At 44.4% G+C, this 24,869-nt stretch overlaps 1 protein-coding gene across 3 annotated transcripts in view; it reads left to right on the top strand.

Moving 5' to 3' along the window:
* The window catches only part of LOC123756099 (centrosomal protein of 164 kDa), a 481,504-nt gene that overhangs the window by 144,181 nt on the left and 312,454 nt on the right, over positions 1-24,869 (top strand). For all 3 annotated transcript variants that reach the window (XR_011230545.1, XM_069336540.1, XM_069336539.1), the window contains exon 5: positions 9,786-9,840. Coding sequence is in view for 2 of the 3 variants with exons in the window: in XM_069336540.1 (XP_069192641.1) it covers positions 9,786-9,840 (55 nt within the window). In the remaining variant the exon portion in view is untranslated. The remainder of the gene's footprint in view (positions 1-9,785; positions 9,841-24,869) is intronic.

The following is a 24,869-nucleotide window of genomic DNA, read 5'->3' as shown; positions in this document are numbered from 1 at the left end:
GTCTCGGGTGCGACGGGGTTTTTGTGCCTTCGTCCTTTGTGTTTGCTTCTTTTTGTTCTTGAAGGTTTGGGACAGTTTTGCTCCTTCCCGTTTTCTGGTACGTCTGTCGTCATTCGGTTGAGCTTCCCTCCGGTCCTTTCTAGGGCTTGTGGGTCCTCTTCCCGGCAGCTTCTGGGTGTTTCGCCTTCTTGTTCTTTTGTGCATATCTCTTCTCTTGGCGCTGTCTCGGCGCTACTCGTTTTCCTGGGGGCAATTTTGCTCCTCTTTACCCTTAACATGCTAGGGGTATAATATCCTTTCTTCCCCACAGGCGCATGTAATTTTGAAAAAAAAAAAATTATTTTTTTCCTAACCTGTTAATTTGTGTTCACTGATAACGGGAAAAATAATAAAAAAATCGTAAGTAGCATATATTGCCCGCTATAGGGCGGGGAAGTGTGGCAAAAAATAGGCGCTGACTGAGCGTGCGTCCCAGGCGGTCTGTTGCTCGCCAGCTGTCAGGCCGGAGTTGCCACAAAGAGATAATTACCTAATTATTTCAATGTGTCTGATTGATTTTTCATAGTTTTTTTGCTGTAATATTATTCAATAGTGTGTGGTTTGATATATTGATATAATAAAATGAGTGAATTATCGCTGTATTCAAAAATATGGTGTGCATATTGTTGATTCAGTTATGTTCATCAATCAGTGAACAAATACTTTGTCGGTTATTACACTATATACACAGATAATATATATGTATCTGCATGTTTTGTTCACCATAACGAACCACTAAGTAGATATTATGAGTCAAAAAGTAACGAGGAGTGACCGCCGTGTACCAGCCAGCCACTCACGCCCTCCCTCAAGTCATCTGACTCACCCACATTCTCCACCCACCATACTGTTTTTGCTTTTATATACAGATGTTATATATAAGTATTTACATGTTTTGTTCACTGTAAGTGTACATCTAAGCTTGTATGGTGAGTAAAGGCACAAAGACGTAGAACCTCACACAGCTGATGGCTGCCACCCTCAAGGCCGCCACTGGCTGCCACTCCCTCCCTCCCTCACCTCACCTGACTTGCCACCATTCTCTACCCACCATACTGTTTTTGCTTTTATATACAGACGTTATATATAAGTATTTACATGTTTTGTTTACCATAACTGTACATCTAAGCTTGTATGGTGAGTAAAGGCACAAAGACGTAGGACCTCACACAGTCAGCTGATGGCTGCCGCCCTCAAGGCCAGACGCACTAATATTTCTCCTCCAACAATACTGTGTGGTGTTATTATTACTCTATATACACACATTATATATAAATATCTACCTGTTTTATTCACCATACTTGTACAAATAAACTGGTATGGTGCCCAAAGACCATCGTGGTAACCAGTAAACAACACCGTCGTCTGCACGGTAGCGTCGTCTGCACGACGCCACCGCCCTCACCAAAATGGCGGCTCCCAACCCTCTCTTGCTGTTTATACCCTCTATACACACGTTATATATAAGTATCTACATTTGTGTTCACCATAGTGAACCACTAAGCTGGTATGGTGAGTGCAGTCAATAAAAGGTGGCCACACACAGTCAGAAGACATTGCCACCACCCTCCCTCCCACAGCATTACTCCTCCCTCCATGGCGCACAGCACTAAATATCACCACAATCCTGCTATTATCAGAACCCTGGTCTGTTTTATCAGTCAGGGGTCTTCTGTAATAATATCATCGCTACATAATAGCAAGAACAAGTATATTTTGGCATTTTTAGGCGATGCTGTGGTCACAAGCTGAACAGCAGTGCTGTTAGCTCATGCTGCATGCGTCAGGCTTGGTTGCTCACTCAATACTGAGGCCAATAACACCCGGGAGTTTGGCCCACGATTTTTTTTTTAAATGGCGTCTGTTTACAAGAGCCCTGATGAAGGTGTGGTGAACCCCGTGTATCCGCGGGCCGTTTAAATCTTGCGTAGTCAAATCAACCATTAAAATCAAATCAAATCATTAAATCAACACGTCATATGGCGTGATGCGCAGTTGACTGGAACAACGTCTACCACGTCATATGACGGATGCGCACTTTAAGGGTTAATGAGTCTTTTTGCTCCTGCCCTTCTGCGGGGTGTTGGTGCGGGGCGGCTCCTTATGCGGGTTCCTTCCCTGTCGGCTGCACTTGTGGCGGTGGACTTGCACGCTTGTGGCATTTTGGTTTTGGTCCTGCGTTTTCTTTTCCTGGGTCTGGCACCTTGGTTTCTGCTGCTAGCTTTCGGTATCAATGTTCCTTCTGTGCCGTTTCGCAGGCTGTCTTGTGCGTTGTTTCACCCCCGGCCTGCTTATGCACTGCCTGTGCTGTCCTGGTCTTTGGACAGGGTGCTCTCCTGTTTTTCTTCTCCTTGGTGGTTATGGCTCCTTGGGGTCAGGTTTGCTTTGCCTCGGCTCTCCTTTTTTTATGTTGGCATTGGCCTCTGGGGGTCGTGTGGCAGAGCTTCATGCTCTTCTCAGGCGCAGTGGTTTTTGGCTCTTATGGTCGTGGTCATAGGTTTCTTCGTCTGGCCGTTCTCCCTTTTTGTAGCGAATGTTGTGTCTGCTGCGGAGGGGTCCTTGGGTTGTTGTTTTGACTTCGTGTTGAGGAGTGGTTCACCGACCGCCTCCCGGGTATGTCCCCTAGTTTTCTTAAGTAGTCTTTGGTGAAGTAGCTCCGGGGAGCCGTAGGGGCTCCCCCCAGAAAACCAGCGTTGAAAGTAATGAAACATCTTTTTCTGGGTGAGTCCCAGAGGCTCCCTGGTACCCTCCCACCCTCCGGTCGGCGTTTTTTTCGTGGTTTTGATATCCAGCCTCACAACTGGGACGGGGATCGCCGGCGCGGGTGTCTGGGGCTCCCCCTTTCCCCTCCCGGGGAGGGGGGAGCTGCGCAGACATGCGGCGCGGCTCGTGTGACATCATGCTTGTTAGTTCGTTTCCCTGGGTGAGTTCTGTCCACTCGTTTGTCAATTTTTGTTGTTAACCAGAATAGGGGTTTGTTTTGTGGCGCTTACCTTTCTGGGTGCCTGTCCCGGTCGATGGCAGATATAGAATGCTGCAAATCACATGTGCATTTCTATGGGCCATTGCTCGCCGTGCCTCTCTGAGGGGCCCAGGTTCTGGCTCGTGGTCCCCAGTAGGCCTAGAACTCCACCCACATCGACTGATGCAAAATAGTTAGGGTATCCATATCAGCCATGGATAGCTCCGGGGGAGCCTCCGGGACTCACCCAGAAAATGGCGTTTCATTACATTCAACGCTGGGTTTTTTTTTTCCACGGACCTAGAACATACTGCGCCTGGCCATGTGACCGCATTGTTTACTGTTAACTCACGCGGCTGAGAGCAATGTCCCAGAATATTAGTCAGAGAAAATCAGATTCAGACAAAAATGGATAAATTCATGATTTCAACGGTTAGTGAAAGCACCCACTGGGAATTCAACAAGTCATGCAGCATCCGCTGGCAACGAGTGCCCTACAAGCCATGCTGCACCCGCCGATGCTGAATTCCCATCGACAAGTTGTGCAGCCTCCGCCAGCAACGAATGCTCTGCAAGCAATGCTGCACCCGCCGATGCTGAATTTCCATCGACAAGTCATGAAGCATCCGCCAGCAACGAATGCTCTGCAAGCCATGTTGCACCTGCCGATGCTGAATTCCCATCAAAAGTCGTGTAGCCTCCACTAACGATATAAAATATGATTGAAAGGCATATAAATTAGTGTAAAAAGTGTTGATAGAGTACAGTATTGTAAGTGTTAATGATTATTTAAGCCTTGACAAAAAGATACTGTACAGTGTTAATATACAGTAGAAATAATTTTCAATTGTGAATTAGAATTAGAACTCCTGTGAATTAGTAGTAAGGCTAGCTGTTGTATGAAGTGAATGCCTGAAAATAAGTGTTCATACTGTATGTACCCTGTATATAGTACAGAACAATATAAAACAAGCACTGCAGAGGATGACATAATCTTCACAGCTCCGTAATCTTCAGCTTCATTAAAAGTAAGTCAATTTACCAATTTTATTATAGTATTTCAACATATTAATTGGTTTTTTTTTCAACAAAAGCTACGTATTAATCTCTGCAAATGTATATTCTATCATCAGCAGAGAAAAGATGACCTCAAAATATTTCGTCTTGGCTAGCTCTCAGTGACAAGGCTCAATCGCCATTGTTATGGCCTGGCCGCCACAGCCTGTGTCATAACATTAAAAATACATTACCTACATTGTTCAGGGTAAAACAATACACATCTCAAAAATTTTATTGAGAAAATATTAACAATCACTGATTAATATATGAAATATTTTGCAATACAAAGGAATGAACAAATTTTTTCCCACCCATCTGGACTTGATCAGACCGTGTTCACACATCATCCATGCAGCAGCCACCAGCTGGCTTAATCGTCGGCGTGGCACTAAATTGGAACGCAATTACACAATGAACTTTATTTAATTTTAGTTATATAGTATAAAACATATCCTACCTGAATGTTACTTGAAAAATTGCCCGACCCGACTTAACTTCGGAAATAACGGAGCTCCGGAAATAACGACCAGGGTACAGCCCCCATATAGGCCGTTAAATTGAGTGGATACTGTATAGCCAACCTGCGGCCTATCCCCATGCCCATGACGTTCGTAAGTTCGCTGCTCTTGCTGCCGTTTTGGGGAACATGTCTTGGGCTGACATTCGAGCATGGGGGGTTTTGGCGGTTGAACAGAGTCCTGGCTGCATGCTACCTCGTGAACGTTCCTGGGCCTAGTCGGGCCTGTGTCACTCTGGGTCAGTGGTTGCATCCTTTCTCAACTTCAAGTTGAGGTGTGGAGCACCGACCGCTTCCCGGGTAAGTCCCCTTTTTTCCTTAGTCTTTGGTGAATTAGCTCCGTGGAGCCAAAGGAGCTCTCCCAGAAAACCAGCGTTGAATGTAATGAAACACCATTTTCTGGGTGAGTTCCGGAGGCTCCATGGCAACCCTTTCTTCCTCCCTCCGGTCGGCGGTTTTCGTGTATTTTGATATCCAGCTTCGGAACGGGAGGTGTGGATCACCGGTGTGAGGGTCTGGGGCCACCCCTCCCTCTCCCAGGGAGGGGGGAGCTGCGCAGACATGCAACACGGCTCGTGTGACGTCATGACTGTTTGCTCGTTTTCCCTTGGGGGAAGTTCTGTCCATTTGTTTTGTTATTTTCATTGGTTTTGCCAGAATAGTGGTTTGTTTTGAGCCGCTTACCTTTCTGGGTGCCTGTCCTGGTCGATGGCAGATATAGAATGCTTCAAAATCACATGTGCATTTCTATAGGCCATTGCTCCTCATGCCTCTCTGAGGGGGCTAGGTTCTGGCCGTGGTCCCCGGTAGGCCTAGAACTTCACCTACATCGACTGATGCCAAAAGTTAGGACTATCCCTATCAGCCTGGATAGCTCCAGGGTGCCTTCGGGACTCGCCCAGAAAATGGCGTTTCATTACATTCAACGCTGTTTTTTGGGGGAGTTATTTTGGCTGCTTGAGGCGGCAGTCCGGTATTCTAACCAAGCAGTGGTCTGTTTTGTTTCACTGAATTTCTGGGTGCATTCCCTTGGTGATTGTTGACGTGAATAAATTTACAGAAAATTTTTCATAGTACCACAGCTCCCTGTGCCTCTCTAAGGGGGGCAAGGTTCTGACTTATGATCTCTGGTTGTTCCAATAAAAACTCCCTGACTGATGGCACCTTGTAGTCTTGCACTAAATCAGTATAGTAGCTTCTAGGGGCTCACCCAAAAATTGGCGTTTCATTACATTCAACGCTGGTTTTTTATACGTACAGTATATACCAAAGCTTGATTTTTGTGTACATTTGGGAGTGATATTTTAGATTGTGTTTGATTTGGGTTTAAGTGAGCATATTAAAGAGACCTGAGGAACTGATTGGAATATATCTAGAGAACCCAGATAATTTGCACTAAGATAGTAATTTTCACTAATCTGTGTTAATAGGATCTTATTTGCAAGAGGTGTACAAATTTTGTTAGTTCATGCTTTCTGCTGTTTCATCAGTTGACAGGGGGATGCCATTTGGTTGGTAAACAGCTATAGACTAGTATCTTGTCTATCTTTTTCTCTAATATAATGTATAAATAATAATATTTATAGTTTTATAACAATACCCCTTAACCACTGTGCTGCACGGAGTTTATTGAGAAATTCCCCCGGTGCGCATGAAATGAAGTGTTCTCAAAAAAAAATTTTTCTTCGTAAAATGATAAATTCCCTTCCCTGAACATGTCTATGTAAAAATAAGTACCAAATTCCATTTACTTTGACTGTAGGGATGTGGACAAGGTTCACTGTGACGTCATCAGGGCTTGGTCGCCCATGCGTGACACGCCCAGACATGGTCACGCGGGCCATTCAAGCACCGGGTGTTGCCACAAATATATTTTCAATTATTTGTTTTATGTATTTCCAATGCGGTTTTGTTTGTTTTTTTATCGTATATGATGCATATTTGTGTCCTTTACAATATGTATACAGTAGAATGTTCATAATATTCCATGGAACTGTGATACATGTGTCAGTAAAGTGTCCACAATCAATGTTTATTGTTGCAATATTACCTGTTAAAAATTCCCAAAAATTACAATATGTACAGATTCACACACTATTTACACAGTAACACACTGTATTACACACTCAGTACTTTGGAAGTGAGTAATAATCAACGAAGTAGCCCATGGTACACAGCGCGACTTCGCTCTCAGTGCACCAGGTACAGATCAATTTTCGCTTCCTGTTTCTTCATTCTGTGTGCTTGCAAATAACACACTCACGTACACCCTTGGCTTTAGAACTTGTAGGTTGTATGTAACCAAGCTTGTAAAGTATAAGGTAATATTGAAAAGATTATAGGAAAAGATCAATTTGTAAGGTAGTCTTGAAAAGATCGCTTTGTATGGTCCCACACAGGAAGAGATTCAGCTTGCCTCAAAGAGTGTCCGTCAGTCAGGAAGAGATTCATGTATTCTTGAAAATATCTATGGAAAATACCACCATGGAAGTCGCTAACACTGTTCATCTATGCTATTTGTATCAGATGCATCATCACTGAACGCAGAAAACGATTCATCTAAGTATCATCTAAATAAATAGCATAGGTTTGCAAGGGTGACGCTTAGAGCTACAACTGGATACGCTCGCTATATCGTCCTCATAGGTGCTGTATCACTTGCATCCGACCTTTGTGTTAGGTCCTTATTGCGCCTGGCTTCCCCAATATTATGACCCTTATGTTCTTCAAACAATAAAGTTTGAATTTCATCGACAGAGCATTATCTTTCAACACCGCGTCGGATAGGTGTATGGGAGCCAGAGGCGCGTGCACCACCCATGGTTGCTCATTCAGTACTAACCCAGCCAGCGGCCCTAGGGCATTCTGGGATTTTTTTCCAAGATGGCTGCCTCTCACTGGAGGTCCTAAGAGTCCATTTCGTACACAACGAACCTTGTACACATTTAGAATTGGTTACGAAAAATCAAAACGAGTTTTCTCGGTTGGCGCAGTTTCCCGCCGACCGAGAAAACTCGGTTGGCGCAGTTAAGTGGTTAAACAATTACAATGCAATGTAAGTAGATTGGCATTACGGTAATAAGGGGTCACTGAACACTGCGGGATCAGTTAATATTGCGCCACAGGGACGTACAGTCCCCCATTGTGCAGTGGTAAAACATTTAACATTTTCCCGGCACTTTGCAAGCGATTTGGTCTGGGTTCATATGCTGGCTGGGGAGGATTGACTGGATGCCAATCCTTAACCCCTCAACTGCTCAACTTCCAAATATGACCCCCCCCCCCCCCAGTGCGCAGGAAATAAATTCTCCGGATTTTTTTTTTTTTTTTTTTTTTTTTTTTTTTTTTTTAAAGTGTCGAAAACCCTTCCCTGAGTATGGATATGTTACCAAAAAGTCAAAATTGTACTTACTTTGGCTGCTATGGGGTCCGTAAGTTTGCGCATGATGTCATCAATCCCTGGTCGCCCGTGGCATATGCCCCCGGGGCCACTAGCGCGCCCGGGTCAAGATGCGCGAGTTGCCACGAATATATTTTTGTTAATTTTTTGCACACAGTTCCAAATACATTTTATTTGTTTTTTTGTGCCAGTCCTATGTATAATGAACACACACTATATTATGGCAGTAGAACATCTGTACAGTCCAAAGACACTGTTACGTGCATGATACATGTGTACACATATGTTGCGCATATTTCCCATGCAACATGCTAATTTATGTATGTATACAATCTATTTACACACTATACACTATCACACACTATATGCATTCACCATCAACACACTCAGAACTCCACGAGTGTCAGCTGCCACACCAGCCAGTCTCCCTCACTCCTTCAACACCTTACTCGTCAACATTGCTCCTCCCACCATACTGTTATTGTTTTTATTACACTATTTACACATGTTATGTATACCCGTCTACATGTTTTATTCACCAGAACTATGCAAGTAAGCCGGTATTGTGTCCAAACTTTACAGTGGCCACCGTACACTGCATGAGAAATCACACAGCAGGCAGCAGATGATGCTACGATTATGTCACCTCCCTTACCAAAATAGCTCCTCCCTACTCTTGTTGCTGTTATTACACTATATACACACATTGTATATACCTATGTACAAATGTGTTCACCATAGCGAACCACTAAGCTAGTACGATGAGCAAAACCAATGGCTGCCACACACACAGTGAGGCTACCTCGATTCTCTCCCTCGCTCTCTCACCACAATTCCTCCTCCCACAATACTACGCACATATGTACATGGGTATATACACACATTGAATATATCCATGTACATATGTGTTCACCATAGCGAACCACTAAGCTAGTATGATGAGCAAAATAAGAATGGCTGCCACACACACACAGTGAAGCTACCTCGATTTTCTCCCTCGCTCCCTCACCACAATTCCTCCTCCCACAATACTATGCACAGTGCTAATTATCACCACAATCTTGCTGTTATCACAATACTGGTCACTAATTTCTGTAAATAATTGACCACAAGTTTATTTTTAAAGGAGCCTAAGAAGTCATTTGAAGATTCCTAGATGGAAGAAATAATGCTGTGGTGCTGTGGCTAGTGCTGTGAACATTGTGAACAGCATTGAATCACTGATATTTGAACATTGTACACAGTCATTATCAAACTCAGGCTCTTCTGTAATACTATCATGGCTAAATAATACAAGTTATATATATAAATTGACATTATTTGGCGATGCTGTGGTAGCAAGCTGAACAGCAGTGCTGTAAGTTCATGCTGCATGCGCCGGCCTTGGTTGCTCACTCAGTACTAAGGCTCTCACACCCGGGAATGTGGACCATGATTTTTTTTAAAGATGGCGTCTGTTTACAAGAGCCCTGAGGAAGCTGATGTGAACCCCATGTAGCCACGAGAGTTTTGAATGGAACGTGAAAAATACATATACCCGGAGGCGCGTTGTGCACACCAGATAAGGGCCTGCAGGTGCGTTGTGCAGTTTAAGGGTTAACTATAGCCTCTGTTCACCCAGCAGTCAATAGGTACATGGTTGTTAAACAATTTGGCGGGTCGTACTCTTGGGAAAATTATGATCAAGGATCTGCCCGAAACGCTATGCATGCTAGTAGCTTTACAAGAATGTAAAAAGTCTTGTGTATATTTATAAAAAAGAACAAAAAAAAGGGTAAGAGTTAATGCGTCATTGATTTTCTTGACAGGCGCCGCTGAAACCCCTCGGTGCCACCAGTCATTCACTCCCACCAAACAGGGAAGGTATGTATTTCTTTCTGTTCTATGCTTTACCTTATGGAAAGGTTTGCAATGTTCCCATAATCTTATTAAATTTTATTATTATATACATGCTTCTTATCATTCATTGTGCAGTTGCACTTATTTACCACTGCGCCAAACGACAAATGCCGTTTGCCCATTACTACGCCAACTGACAAAAGTATTTTTTATTTTTTCATACACTGTCGAAACACACATGCGGTAGGTTGGGTATGAAATGATCTCTTGGGTCCTCCAGTGAGAGGCAGCCATCCTGGAAAAATTCTAAGAATGTCCTAGGGCTGCTGGCTGGGTTAGTACTGAGTGAGCAACCATGGGATGGCGCACGTGCCTCTGACTCCCCAAACACCTGTCCGACACGGTGTTGAAAGATCGCTCTCTGTCGATGAAATTCAGACCTTATTGCTTGAAGAACATAAGAGTCATGATATTGATGAAGCTAGGTGCAATAAGAACCTAACACAAAGGTCAGATGCAAGTGATACAGCACCTATGAGGACGATACAGTGAGTGTAACCAGTTGTAGCTCTGAGCGCCACCCTTGCCCACCTATGCCATCTCCAATTTATATAGATGATACATAGATGAATTGTTTTCTGGGTTCAGTGTTGATGCATCTGATACAAGTAGCATAGATGAACAGTGTTAGCAGCTTCCATGGTAGTGTTTTCCATAGATATCTTCAAGAATAGCTGAATCTCTTCCAGAATGACTGAATCTCTTCCAGAATGACTGAATCTCTTCCACATTGACTGACACTTTCCAAGAATGACTGAATCTCTTCTAGATTGACTGACACTCTTCGAGAATGACTGAATCTCTTCCAGTCAGGGACCTTACAAAGCGATCTTTTCAAGACTATCTTACAAATTGATCTTTTCTTATAATAGTTTCAAGACTACCTTATGCTTAACAAGCTTGGCTACATACCACCTACAAGTACCAAAGCCAAGGGTGTACGTGAGTGCGTTATTTGCAAGCACACAGAACGAAGAAACAGGAAGCAAAAATCTGTCTGTACCTGGTGCAGCGAGAGCGAAGTCGCGCTGCGTACCATGGACTACTTCGTTGATTATTACTCACTTCCAAAGTACTGAGTGTGTAATACTGTGTAAATAGTGTGTGAAACTGTACATATTGTAATTTTAGTGAATTTTTAACAAGCAATATTGCGACAATAAACATTTATTATGGAAACATTACTGACACATTTATCACAGTTCTATGGAACATTATGAACGTTCTATTGTACATATTGTAAAGGACACAAATATGCATCATATAGGATAAAAAACAAATAAAACCACATTGTAAATACATAGAACAAATAATTGAAAATATATTTGTGGCAACTCGCAGTACTTAAATGGCCCACATGACTGCCTCTGGGTGCTTCACGCACGGGCGACCAGCCCGTGATGACGTCACAGCTCACCTTGTCCACGTCCTCACAGCCAAAGTAAGTGGAATTTGGTATTTATTTTTACATAGACATATTCAGGGAAGGAAATTTATCATTTTACAAACAAAAAAGGATTTTTTGGGAAAACTTGATTTCATGCACACAGGGGAAATGTCGCAATAAACTCGACTCGTCACAGTGGTTAAATGACTCCATGAATGCCTTTTATAAAATAATCACAATTCTTCTTAAATGATAGACAAAAAATATTGTATGGGCTCGGTTATCTGAATTCCACTGAATCAAATATTTGGGTTTTCTGACCCAAATTGGGTAATTACCTAAGTGTAATTACCTAAGTGTAGTTACAGGATGAGAGCTACGCTCGTGGTGTCCCGTCTTCCCAGCACTCTTTGTCATATAACGCTTTGAAACTACTGACGGTCTTGGCCTCCACCACCTTCTCCCCTAACTTGTTCCAACCGTCTACCACTCTGTTTGCGAAAGTGAATTTTCTTATATTTCTTCGGCATCTGTGTTTAGCTAGTTTATATCTATGACCTCTTATTCTTAACGTTCCAGGTCTCAAGAAATCTTCCCTATGATTTTATCAATTCCTGTTACTATTTTGTATGTAGTGATCATATCGCCTCTTTTTCTTCTGTCTTCTAGTTTTGGCATATTTAATGCCTCTAACCTCTACTCGTAGCTCTTGCCCTTCAGTTCTGGGAGCCATTTAGTAGCATGTCTTTGCACCTTTTCCAGTTTGTTGATGTGCTTCTTAAGATATGGGCACCACACAACTGCTGCATATTCTAGCTTTGGCCTAACAAAAGTCGTGGACAATTTCTTTAGTATATCACCATCCATGTATTTAAAAGCAATTCTGAAGTTAGAAAGCGTGGCATAGGCTCCTCGCACAATATTCTTTATGTGGTCCTCAGGTGATAGTTTTCTATCTAGAACCACCCCTAGATCTCTTTCTTTATCAGACTTCTTTAACCCTTAACGTGCTCGGGGTCTAATATCCTGCTATCCACACAGGCGCATGTCATTTTGAAAAAAAAAAAATTTTTTTTTTTTTGCTAATCTGTTAAGTTCTGTTCACTGATCACGGGAAAAATAAAAAAAAATTTTTTATTGTACTTACTTTTGTTGCAATAGAGTCGAGAAGCTCGGTGATGACGTCACAATCTGCATGTTCGCTCATGCAGTACACGCCCGGGAGGTGTTGCGCGCAGTCCTCAAACAGCCAGAGTTGCCACAAATATATTTTCGCGCTATTTATTTACAATGTCTAAGCGCATTTTATCTAATTTTTTTTCACTAATTGTGTTTCAAATACTGTTTGAACATATTTTGAATCAATAATTGTTGCATATTTGAGTATACACAGGCGCACACAAATGTTTTCAGTTACGGCAATATAATATGTCATTACAGTCTATTATATTGTATGTTCTGCTTATATTTGTATATATTTACACACACGCACACGCTATCTGCTTATATGTTTACATATTTACACACTCGCACACGCTATACACACTTTGAAGCACACTTAGAAGATTTCTAGACTGTGGTAGTCATTGAAGCAGTCGACAGCACATAATGGGATACCACACGTTTCACACCATGTTTGCACAAGCTTCCGTTTCTTGTCTCTACGTGTCGTTGTTTTACACACCAAGCAATCACGTTGGGCTATTGCACGCTTCACACCAGGTGGCAAATACTTAAGTTTGTGTGCTAGGAAGCCTTCAGTGTGAGCGAGGCGTGGAGTACCAGCATGCTGCAACAGTGGGTTTATGATGGGCCGCTGAATACCTGGGACATCTTTTGCAAACTTTCCTAATAACTGTATTGCAGCATCAAATACAGAGTCACGGAAAGTGGGCTTACGTCCAGTTCTCACAAGGTACATGTTGAAACAGTTCAGCATGCTCATGTCCACAAGATGGAAGAACACTTTTTTCGTCCACCTACATGTCTTCCGCACACTGCAGTGCCAATCATCATGTCTGATTTATCAATCAACCGCATGTTGATTTTATAGTCTAAAACACAGTCTGGCTTATATAGTGGTGCGTTTGTTTTATGGCTCACTTTCCCACTGTTCACCATTGTTCCATCATGAATTGTTGTCAACAAGTTCACCTCTCTTTTGTCTTTCCACCGAACTGACAGAATGTTATCACTTTTCCTTCTCTGACACTCACCAACTGCAATGTCGTTGTCAAACACAGGCATTTCTTTCCCTTCGTTGTGGCTTTACTGTACCAACCAATCCGGTTCTATTTTCTAGCAAGAACCGAGCTAGCAAGGGACTTGTATAGTAATTATCTGTGTATAAAATGTGTCCCTTGTTCATCCACGGAGCCATGATGGTCTTCACTACACTCCCCGAGAATCCATGTTCGTCGTTACCGGGAATGTCTACATCACTAGCCGAGTACAGAATCATGTGTAACACGTATCCTGTCTCACAATCACAAAGAACAAAAAATTTCAGGCCAAATCGGTTTCGTTTTGAGGGAATGTACTGTTTGAATGGAACACGTCCCTTGAAAAGTATGAGAGATTCATCAACCACCAGCTTCTGTGCTGGTACGTAAAAATCTCTGAATTTTCCAATAACATCGTTCATGTAGTGCCTCACTCGCCACAGTCTATCATCAGGTGTTCGGTCCTGAACACTTCCAAAATGTAGACACCTGAGGAGTATCTGAAACCTGTCTCGTGACATATATTTCCCGAATAAAGGTGTTGGTATTGTCTTGTCCTTGCTCCAATAGTCATTTATTGCATGTTTGTGACAGTGCTTCATCAACAAACAGAGTGCCAAAAACACATACATTTCCGCCACTGTGGTATTTTTCCAACGCTGCAGTCGTGAAAATTCTGTGATTTCCCTCTCAATCAGGTAAGCAGCATGCAGGTTCGTTTGGTGTACAATGTATTCCATGAGTGGTTCATCATAGAATGCTGTAAAATATTCCATCTCAGCCATGTCCTCACCTTGATTAGGGAAAAGGTTTGTAATCCCTACATCTTTATCGTCAAAGTGAGGAATATTAGGAATAAAATCGTCACCATCACTCCACTCAAGTACACCAGGCGTCCTGCGAGATGCAGAGGAAAGACGGCGAGGAAGCGATGCATACCGGCGACCAGGAGCTGAATACCGTCTGCGAGAAGCACGGCGGCTACGTGCACGTGAGGTGGGTGCACGTGAGGTGGGTGCACGTGAACACGAGGGTCTTGGTCCCTCATGTGGTGCCATGCGGTGGCGCTTGGCCGGGCGAGATGCTGCTGACGCGACAATTTCTCGCCCAGTTACACCACTGGTACCAGCCACAGGCTCAATAAAACTTTGATCTGAGTCACTAAACCCAGAAAAGGAGTCGCCTCCCTCTGACTCGTCACCCTCAAACAGAAAATATCCACAGGAACTGTGAGGTCGTGGTAGAATTGGGGTAGAAAATGGGCGAGGAGGCATGGGAGAGCGTATAGGCCTCGCCATTGCATGGCGGTCATTCTCACTTTCACTGCTGCTGCTACTATCACCCGACAACTGTGTATAATCCTCATCGTTGTCTGAATCGTCAAACACACTTTCTTCACCTTCAGAGAATAATTCGTGGGCTATTTGCTCTGGGGTGAGGGACTGAGTGGTGCGTGCCCGTGAGGCGTTTGACCGTGCGCTCGCCATGGTGACTCTCGCTAAACTGAGGCCTCCCATGCCATCGGATCGTGAGCTGGATTTTTTTTCAAAATGGCCGCTGTTTACTAGAGCCCCTGGGCAGCGTATGGGACCCCCAGCTACACCGCGGGCCATTCAAATCGTGCGCGGTACCCATACACTTCATATGAAGTGAAGCGCAGTTGACTGGTAAAACGATTTACACTTCATATGAAGTGTTACGGCCCTCTCGGGACGCAACAGGGTTCTCACTCTGATGTAGTTAGAGGAAGATATATATCCGGCTCCAAGCCAGTAGAGGCTATCAAGGGATGCGATCCGTGACGCAAGTAACTTAAAGGGAGTAGGGAAAGAAAGGTAAGAACTTAATATAATATAATATAACCTTCACCATTTAAATATATAAAAGTAAAACGTACACAAGGGGGAGGGGTATTAACACTTTACAAAGGGGGTCAACACTGTAGTCTTCTGCTGGAGACTATGGATCCTCGAAGCTAGGTGCTGAGTCCGCGGTGCTTTCTTCGTGGCCTCAAGACGTGTCCTCGGAGAACGCCGAGCCTACCCTGGCCACAGGTCAGCCACAACACAGGTCCACTGGGGGCACCGTCGTGGAGGCCGTCAACCACACGTCCAGCAGGTCTGCTGGCAGGTACTGAGCCACCAAGGCTGGTACGGCCACTCCACGAGCGATAAAAGGGGTACGCCCTAGACAGGAGTCTCGTGTGATATCACCAATCACCCTCCTGTCCTCAATACCCCAGTGGATTATCGTCTCCAACCGTCGGTCCCGGGTAAATCCTTCCACTGCCACTCCACTGGCAGGCTTAACACACCACAGTGTTCTTCCGGGGGGACGACGTCACGACAGCTGCAGCAAACTTCACTGTATGGAGACTGGCTGCCTCGGGTAGACTGACTACACCTTCAACCCAGTGGTCCCAGGTTGGCTCTGTAAGCAGACACGTCATTAATAACCGGGACACTAATACACCACACTCACATGCTCAGATACAAACGCCCGACATATCCACTCCCTAGATGGCGCTGTCGTCGGAGCACCACCTCACCAGAGGTCAGGAGCGGCGGTGTTGAGCGCTGAACCAGACTGGAAACTGGTCCTCGAGGCCAGTACACGCTGTCCTCACTAGGTGTCGTCGTCCGTTTGGCGGGGGTTTCGGGAGCTGACCCACCGATGGCGTGTTTGTCACTGCTCCAGGCTCGGACGTTGGATCCGGGTTCGTAACACCTCCCCACCAAAAAGAATTTGGTTTGGGGTTCTATAAAAAGAAACACAAACCAAATTAGTACGACGACACAACTCCAAATGGACTTACTTATACTATGAACTAGAGTGATGAGGCTGTCTTGTCCACAGAACTTTTCTACTGAGAAACCCTGGCCCAAAGGGAGCTTGAAAATGGAAGGCAATGATCTGTCTGACGTAATCTTCCACGTCTCCACTGCGATGTCAAGCAGGGACATCATCTCACACCTCTCGAGTAAGGATTGGTTTCGACACGATTTGGGGTGACTCGACACTTCCTTATGTCGTGGCACCGATGATGGCTGACCACAGACGGCATTTCTGGTGCCGGTCCGATGGTCCTTCAGGGAGACAGGAACCTGGAATACAGGGGTCTGATAATTCAGAGTGATAGCGACAGCGGGTAAAACAGTACTTACAGCATACTCTACTAGGTCCACACCTCGTCCCAACGGGGCTGTTCGTACGTCGCAGGTGGCATTCGCTCTGTCACCGTCAGGTCGACCAACGTTCCGCATAACGCTGTGTTGAGGCTCAGCAATCACACGGGGGGTGTCAACCTGCCGGAAACAGTCACTCATTTTATCATTTGTCGTACCTCCTGTATCTACTATCAGCTTCCAGGTCCCTTCTTCAACTGCAACACTTGCAGTGCAAATCTCTAATCCCAGGGACCTCTTCTCGATGTTCACGGGAGCCATCATCCTTCGGGTCGTCCACTGATCCTTACTGAGAACACAGAGAACACATAGGAGAACAAAACAAAATATCGCTAAGAAACATGGGGCCAATTGAGGGATAAGCTTCCTGAGCCAGTCATGTCCATAGCCGGCAACATCCACACGCCTGGCTTGGACCGAAGAGGGCACTAGTCCTTTTGAACACACGTCACATACCTCTGACGTCTGGGGAATCTCTGGCTGGTCCACTACACGCTGTAACTTGCCATACCGCAAGTACACCTCAGCCTTCGTTCCAGACTCGTTGGTATCCGTGGGTGCCCGCACACAAGGCCTCTCTTCTTGCTCAGGTACCTCTGCCTTCTTAACTTCATGTTCCTCGTCGAGAGAATCAGGAGACACTGCTAGAATATCGTCGATCTGCGGGTGAGAGGACAAATTAGACATGTTCAAATCCGGGTCTGTCTTTACCTGGACATTACCATTGCCTGTTGTCACCTCCGACCTTGCTGTTCTGGTAGACTCGTCCGCAACCTTGGGACGATTGGTGCTCCAATCGGTCACCAAGTCGTTGGCTAGTACCACGTCAATCCCAGCCACAGGGAGGGTATCGACTACTGCCAACTCACATGTGCCGCTGAAATAAGGCGAGTCGAGATGTACTGGCACCAAGGGGGCGATATACTGTGTTCTCGGAAACCCAACCAGGATAACCTCTGGCCTCCCATCCACACTTACTCCCTCGGGTAACGAGCTCTTCACGATCAGGGACTGGGCTGCTCCACTATCTCTGAGCACTACAATTGATCTACCAGTATGATCACTCGTTACATACCCGGTTGAAGTGTGAGGGGCCAACAAACTTGGTCCTTCCCGCGTCGTCGTAGACTGGTTTCCTACTGGTGATGTAACACAGCTCATCAACATCACCTCCCTTCGTGCGCTGCCACCTCTTCTGCCTCGGCACCTAGCAGCTATGTGCCCTTTCTGCCCACAAGTCCAGCACACCATGTTCCTCCTTGGACTACGGTGTTTCGGACTACTGGGACTTGTTCTTCGGGGGCTACTTGGGGGAGTCTTAGCACTTTGTTGGACGGGTCTTTCTTCTTCTTCGTCGTGAGGTCTGTCAAACCGGCGCTGGTAATTCCTCGGGACGTACTTAGCAGACGGCCTATGAGTCAGGATATACTCTTCAGCCATGGTGGCTGCTGCACTCAAGGTCTCCACCTGCTGTTCCTCTAAGTACGTCTTGAGGTCTCCAGACAAACAATCCTTGAAGTCCTCGAGCAGAATCAGCTGTTCGAGGTCTTCCCTGGTCTCCACCTTCCGAGAGGCACACCATTCCTGGAAAAGTCGCTCCTTGATCGTGGCGAATTCGGTAAAAGTGTGCTCTGAAGTCTTCTTCAGGTTTCTAAACTTCTGCCTGTAAGCCTCAGGTACCAATTGGTACGCCATGAGCACCACTTTCTTCACCATATCGTAATCGCCGGAGTCGTCAAGGGATAACGTAGAGTAGGCGATTTGGGCCTTCCCAGTCAGGACTGACTGTATCATGATGGCCCAATTCTCCCTTGGCCACTCCAAAGAGGCAGCGACTTTCTCGAAGGCTGCGAAGAACTTCGAAACTTCTCTCTCGTTGAATTTGGGGACCATTTTGATATTCCTTACCGGATCGAAACCGCTTACTCCAGTTTGTCTCTGTCCAGCGCCTAATCTTAATACTTCTAGTTCATGTTGTCTCTGTCTTTCTTTTTCTTCTCTCTCTCGCTGTTTCTCTTCTCTTTCTCGTTCTTCTCTTCTTTCTTCTCTTTCTCTCTCTTCTCTCTCTCGTTTCTCTTCTCTTTCTAATTCTAAACGCCTCATCGCCAATTCTTTTTCTTTCATCTCCATTTCTTTATTTTTCATCTCTACTTCTTTATCTTTTAATTCTCGTTCTAATTCTAACTTCTTCCACTCTATCTCGCGATTGATCTCTAGGGCACGCATTTTGACTGTTAGGAAGCTGATATTAAGCTCACCTGCATCACTGTCAATGTCACTGCCCTTATCTTCCTTTTCTGTGGAAGCTATTTCCTCACCTTCCCTTGTACTAGGAGTCTCGCCTTCCAGTTTCTCTTCTGCCTTCAGGTGCCGGTGAACCTTGGACAAGATCTCCACACGGGAATCACTGGCACGGATCTTGATCTCCAGGTAGGCGCTCACTAGTACAAGTTCCGGTTTGCTCAGATACTTTAATCTGGCAAGACAGTCCACTCTGTTCAGAAAAGCCTGAACATCGTCCAGATCATCGATGGTAGCTTTGTCTGCCATTGTCACAGATGGAACACTTTGCACTTAACACACTGCTTACACGTTAGCACTTAACACACCGAGCACTGTTCTACGCCAATATTGCACCAAACACTGCACTTGCCAATATTGCACGTAATCACTTCGGGCACCGCACTACCCAATATTGCACTGAGTCCAAGCGAACACTTCGCTCTACAATATTGCACTGAATCACTGAACACCGCACTAGTCAATATTGCACTTAATCGCTTAATCACAGCGAGCACCGCACTGCACAATATCGCACTTAGTCACTGAGCACCGCACAGGACGTATAACGTCACAATCGTCACACAGGGGGAATTATATACAGGGATTACGCCACTTCACCACCCCTGTCAAACATACTTAACAAGGGGACGGATCCCGCTGGGGATGCCAATTATGTTACGGCCCTCTCGGGACGCAACAGGGTTCTCACTCTGATGTAGTTAGAGGAAGATATATATCCGGCTCCAAGCCAGTAGAGGCTATCAAGGGATGCGATCCGTGACGCAAGTAACTTAAAGGGAGTAGGGAAAGAAAGGTAAGAACTTAATATAATATAATATAACCTTCACCATTTAAATATATAAAAGTAAAACGTACACAAGGGGGAGGGGTATTAACACTTTACAAAGGGGGTCAACACTGTAGTCTTCTGCTGGAGACTATGGATCCTCGAAGCTAGGTGCTGAGTCCGCGGTGCTTTCTTCGTGGCCTCAAGACGTGTCCTCGGAGAACGCCGAGCCTACCCTGGCCACAGGTCAGCCACAACACAGGTCCACTGGGGGCACCGTCGTGGAGGCCGTCAACCACACGTCCAGCAGGTCTGCTGGCAGGTACTGAGCCACCAAGGCTGGTACGGCCACTCCACGAGCGATAAAAGGGGTACGCCCTAGACAGGAGTCTCGTGTGATATCACCAATCACCCTCCTGTCCTCAATACCCCAGTGGATTATCGTCTCCAACCGTCGGTCCCGGGTAAATCCTTCCACTGCCACTCCACTGGCAGGCTTAACACACCACAGTGTTCTTCCGGGGGGACGACGTCACGACAGCTGCAGCAAACTTCACTGTATGGAGACTGGCTGCCTCGGGTAGACTGACTACACCTTCAACCCAGTGGTCCCAGGTTGGCTCTGTAAGCAGACACGTCATTAATAACCGGGACACTAATACACCACACTCACATGCTCAGATACAAACGCCCGACATATCCACTCCCTAGATGGCGCTGTCGTCGGAGCACCACCTCACCAGAGGTCAGGAGCGGCGGTGTTGAGCGCTGAACCAGACTGGAAACTGGTCCTCGAGGCCAGTACACGCTGTCCTCACTAGGTGTCGTCGTCCGTTTGGCGGGGGTTTCGGGAGCTGACCCACCGATGGCGTGTTTGTCACTGCTCCAGGCTCGGACGTTGGATCCGGGTTCGTAACATGAAGTGATGCGCACTTTAAGGGTTAAAGATTTCACATAATATATAGGTTGTGTGGGGTCTATGTTCTCCTATTCCACATTCCATAACATGGCATTTATTAACATTAAATTCCATTTGCCAAGTGGCGCTCCATATACTTATTTTGTCCAGGTCTTCTTGAAAGGCATGACAATCATCTAAGTTTCTTATCCTTCCTATTATCTTAGCATCATCAGCAAACATGTTCATATAATTCTGTATACCAACTGGTAGATCATTTATGTAGACAATAAACATCACTGGTGCAAGAACTGAACCCTGTGGTACTCCACTTGTGACATTTCTCCAGTCCGATACATTGCCTCTGATCACAGCCCTCATTTTTCTATCAGTCAGAAAATTTTTCATCCATGCTAGAAGCGTACCTGTCACTCCTCCAATATTTTCCAGTTTCCAAAACAACCTCTTATGTGGAACTCTGTCGAAAGCCTTTTTTAGGTCCAGATAGATGCAGTCAACCCAACCATTTCTTTCCTGTAATATCTCTGTTGCTCAATCATAGAAACTGAGTAAATTCGATACACAGGATCTTCCAGATCGAAAACCATGCTGTCTGTCTGATATTATATCATTTCTCTCCAGGTGTTCTACCCATTTAGTTTTAATTATTTTTTCCAATATTTTGACTATTACACTTGTCAATGATACCGGTCTATAATTAAGAGGGTCTTCCCTGCTTCCACTTTTGTAGATTGGAACTATGTTAGCCTTTTTCCACACATCAGCTACAACTCCTGTATACAGGGATGCCTGAAAAATCAATTGAAGAGGAATGCTGAGCTCAGGTGCACATTCTCTCAGAACCCATGGTGAAACTCCATCTGGACCAACTGCTTTGTTCTTATTTAGTTCCTTGAGCATTTTTTCCACTTCGTCTCTGGACACCTCTATGTGCTCTGTTGTTCTCTGGAATTCTTATTGTATCTGGTTCCCTGAAGATTTCATTTTGTACAAACACACTTTGGAACTTTTCGTTTAATGTTTCACACATTTCCTTTTCATTTTCCATGAATCTATTTCCCATTTTCAACCTCTGAATATTATTCATTACCTGCAATTTGTTGTTTATGAATTTATAGAACAGACCTGGTTCTGTTTTGCATTTGTCTGCAATCCCTTTTTCAAAGTTTCTTTCTACCTCTCTCCTCACTGCCGTGTAGTTGTTTCTCGCATCTTTGTATCGCTGGTATGTTTGGGGGTTCGGCCTCTTCCTGTATTGATTCCATTTTTGTGTCTTTTGGTCTCTGGCTCTCTCGCAGTTTCTGTTGAACCAATCCTGTTTCCTAGTTCTGCTTCTCTGTTTTGGTATAAATTTTTTTGTGCCTTTATCATATATTTCACAAAACCTGACATACATCTCATTCACTTCCTTGCCTAGCAACAAGTCTGTCCAATTATACTCACTAAAAATTTTTCTAAGGTTGCCATAATGTCCTCTCCTAAAGTCAGGTTTTTCATTTGCATCGACCGTCATATTTTCTTCCAGATTATAACGCATTGCATACTTTATTCCCAAAAAGACATGGTCACTTTTATCCAAGGGAGGAAGGTACTGAATGTCAAATATTTCTTCCTCCTTCCTGGTAAGTATCAAATCTAGCATGGAGGGGACGTCCCCTTCCCTCACCCTCGTAGCTTGTTTAACATGTTGATACAAGAATGTTTCCAGGATGAGGTCTACAAATTTACAGATCCAGAAATCTTCTGTTTTAGCTTCACATGCTTCCCAGTCTATGGATTTCAAGTTGAAGTCGCCGACTATCAACAGTTGTGAACTATCGTTATTCGCTCTCGCTATGATCTCTCTCATTATTGTTATAAGACCTTCTCGTTTACTATCTAGCTCCTCCTTTGACCATGTGCTGCTTAACGGTGGACTATATGCATTTATGATCATTAGTTTATCATCCTCATGGCAGATCTCTAGTGCTATCATGTCAACTTCTTGTGGATTGGCAGTCACTATTTCGTTCACCTTTAGGTGTTCTTTCACCAGCACAGCAACGCCACCGCCTTTCCTGATTTTTCTGTCCCATCTCCAAATTGAGTAGCCCCTTGGGAATATGACCTCATTTAAAATAGCATCTTCAAGTTTTGTCTCCGTGAGTGCAACAATGTCTGGTGTCTGCAGCTGTATTATATCACTTAACTCCAGTATCTTTGATCTTACTCCATCTATGTTGGTGTATGCAATCTTCAGGAACTTGTTCCCCCTCTTCTTATTTTTCACTCCCCCTTTCTCTAATGATTTTGTTGGTTTGCCTTTATGTACCACTTTACTGGCCTGCCTACCCCTATCACTTTGTAGAAAAAAGAATTGATTTCTTCTTCATTCCTGCTCTCATTTAAACGTTTTGCCTCGGCGAGGTTCAGTTTCAGTTTCTCTCTATCTTCTTTTGAAAGATCTCGTCGTGACGACCACACTTTCCCATCCTCATCACTTTGTAATTTTCTAGCATTCCTTAATACTTCTTCCATTTGTTTGGTACCATTTAGGGTGATCCTCAAAGGTCGATCTTTCCCTTTTACATATCTGCCTATTCTCCTGTAGTCGCAGACATTCTCTATGGTTGTAAGACCTTCCACGAGGCCAACAATTTTATCTACTACTTTTTCTTCTTCTACAGCTCTTTCTGACCTAGATGTTATCTCCTTTTCCTTGCAGCCAAAAATGATCAGGGACTTACTCCGATCAACTGTGTTTTGCACCAACTTCGGGTTAGATGCCAATTCTTTCCTCACTTGTAGCCTAATGTTTGTTTTATCTTGGTTGCTGCAGTGTTTGACTTCCTTTACTGCTTCTTCTATTTTTTCCTTCTCCTTGGCCACTTGTGCATAAGTGAGTTGCATATCTTTCTTGCAGTTCTATTCCCTGTGTAACTTCCTCCATCTGTGCTGACAAAAGCTGTTTCTCCTGTTGAATTTCCTTGCCTAACCTATTGTAGTTATTTATGTTTAAATTTACTTTAACTTCTTCCAAAGCTATTTTTAAGAGTCTATTTTCTTCTTCCATGGCTTTGCAATTAGTTTCCAATTGAATCTTATCCTTGCGCAAGTCTTTCACTACACCCTCAAGACATACAACTTTGCTATTTAAATGGTCATTACTTTCTTTCAATTTACTAATTATTTCTACATGAGAGGTCACAATAGTATCTAATTTTACCACCTTGTTGTATAGACTGGTTATATCAATGCTTTCTTCACTGAATCCAGCAAAATCAAGCTCTGTTTTGTATTTCCTCTTGCAGGCGGCCATCTTGAATGTTGTTCTCTGCACTGTATGTGCATCGTGTGAGTACAGCTGTGCTCATGCTGGGTACTGCTGTGCTTGTGCTGGGAACAGCTCTGCTCATGCTGGGTACTGCTGTGCTTGTTCTGGGTACGGCAGATCTCATGCTGGGTACGGCTGTGCTGGTTGAATTTCTGCTACTTTCGGTTCTTGCAAAATATTGACTAATTTTTGGCACTAATAAGGCACTATTAGCAAGCCCCTGAGACATCTTGTTGTATAACAATACAGCTGTAGTAAAAAAATGGTAAATTCCACGATTACTCTTCCACCGGTGAACAAACACGTCACTCGCAGACAAAGCTAATTGCACTGGGTGCCTACTGTGTGAATGCTGACTAGGTCTATACACCCTACAGTAGGCTGGTATTTAACCCCCTCAACTGCTCAGCTTCCAAATATGGCACCTTCCCCCCAATGCGCAGGAAATAAATTCTCTGGAAAAAATTCTTTGTGTTTTTTTAAAGTGTCAAAAACCTTTCCCTGAGTATGGATATGTTAACAAAAAGTCGAAATTGTACTTACTTTGGCTGCTATGGGCCACTGGATGATGACCAAAACTCAGGAGCAGGTAGTTTAGAGAACTGCAGCAGTAGTGTGGAGGTAGAGGGTATTGTGGTACAAAACAACCGCAATATTGCAGAGCCAAGTAATATAAACGATGAGAGCAACAGTGAGACAGAGTGCATAAATGAAGGAATTGGGACGAAAGACGGAGATGGCTCCAATAAAGAGGTAGACAAGACAGGCACAGGTATAAATACCCTGAAAAATGTAAAAACTGAAAATATTTGCAAATTCTACGCTCAAGGAATATGCAAATATGGAAAATTAGGAGCAAAATGCAATTTTCTGCATCCTCGAAAATGCAGGAACGTG

The sequence above is a fragment of the Procambarus clarkii genome, chromosome 36, assembly GCF_040958095.1.
Source record: "Procambarus clarkii isolate CNS0578487 chromosome 36, FALCON_Pclarkii_2.0, whole genome shotgun sequence".
NCBI lineage: Eukaryota > Metazoa > Arthropoda > Malacostraca > Decapoda > Cambaridae > Procambarus > Procambarus clarkii.
Note: the sequence above shows the minus strand (reverse complement) of the source record. Positions and strands in the feature narration are given on the sequence as shown.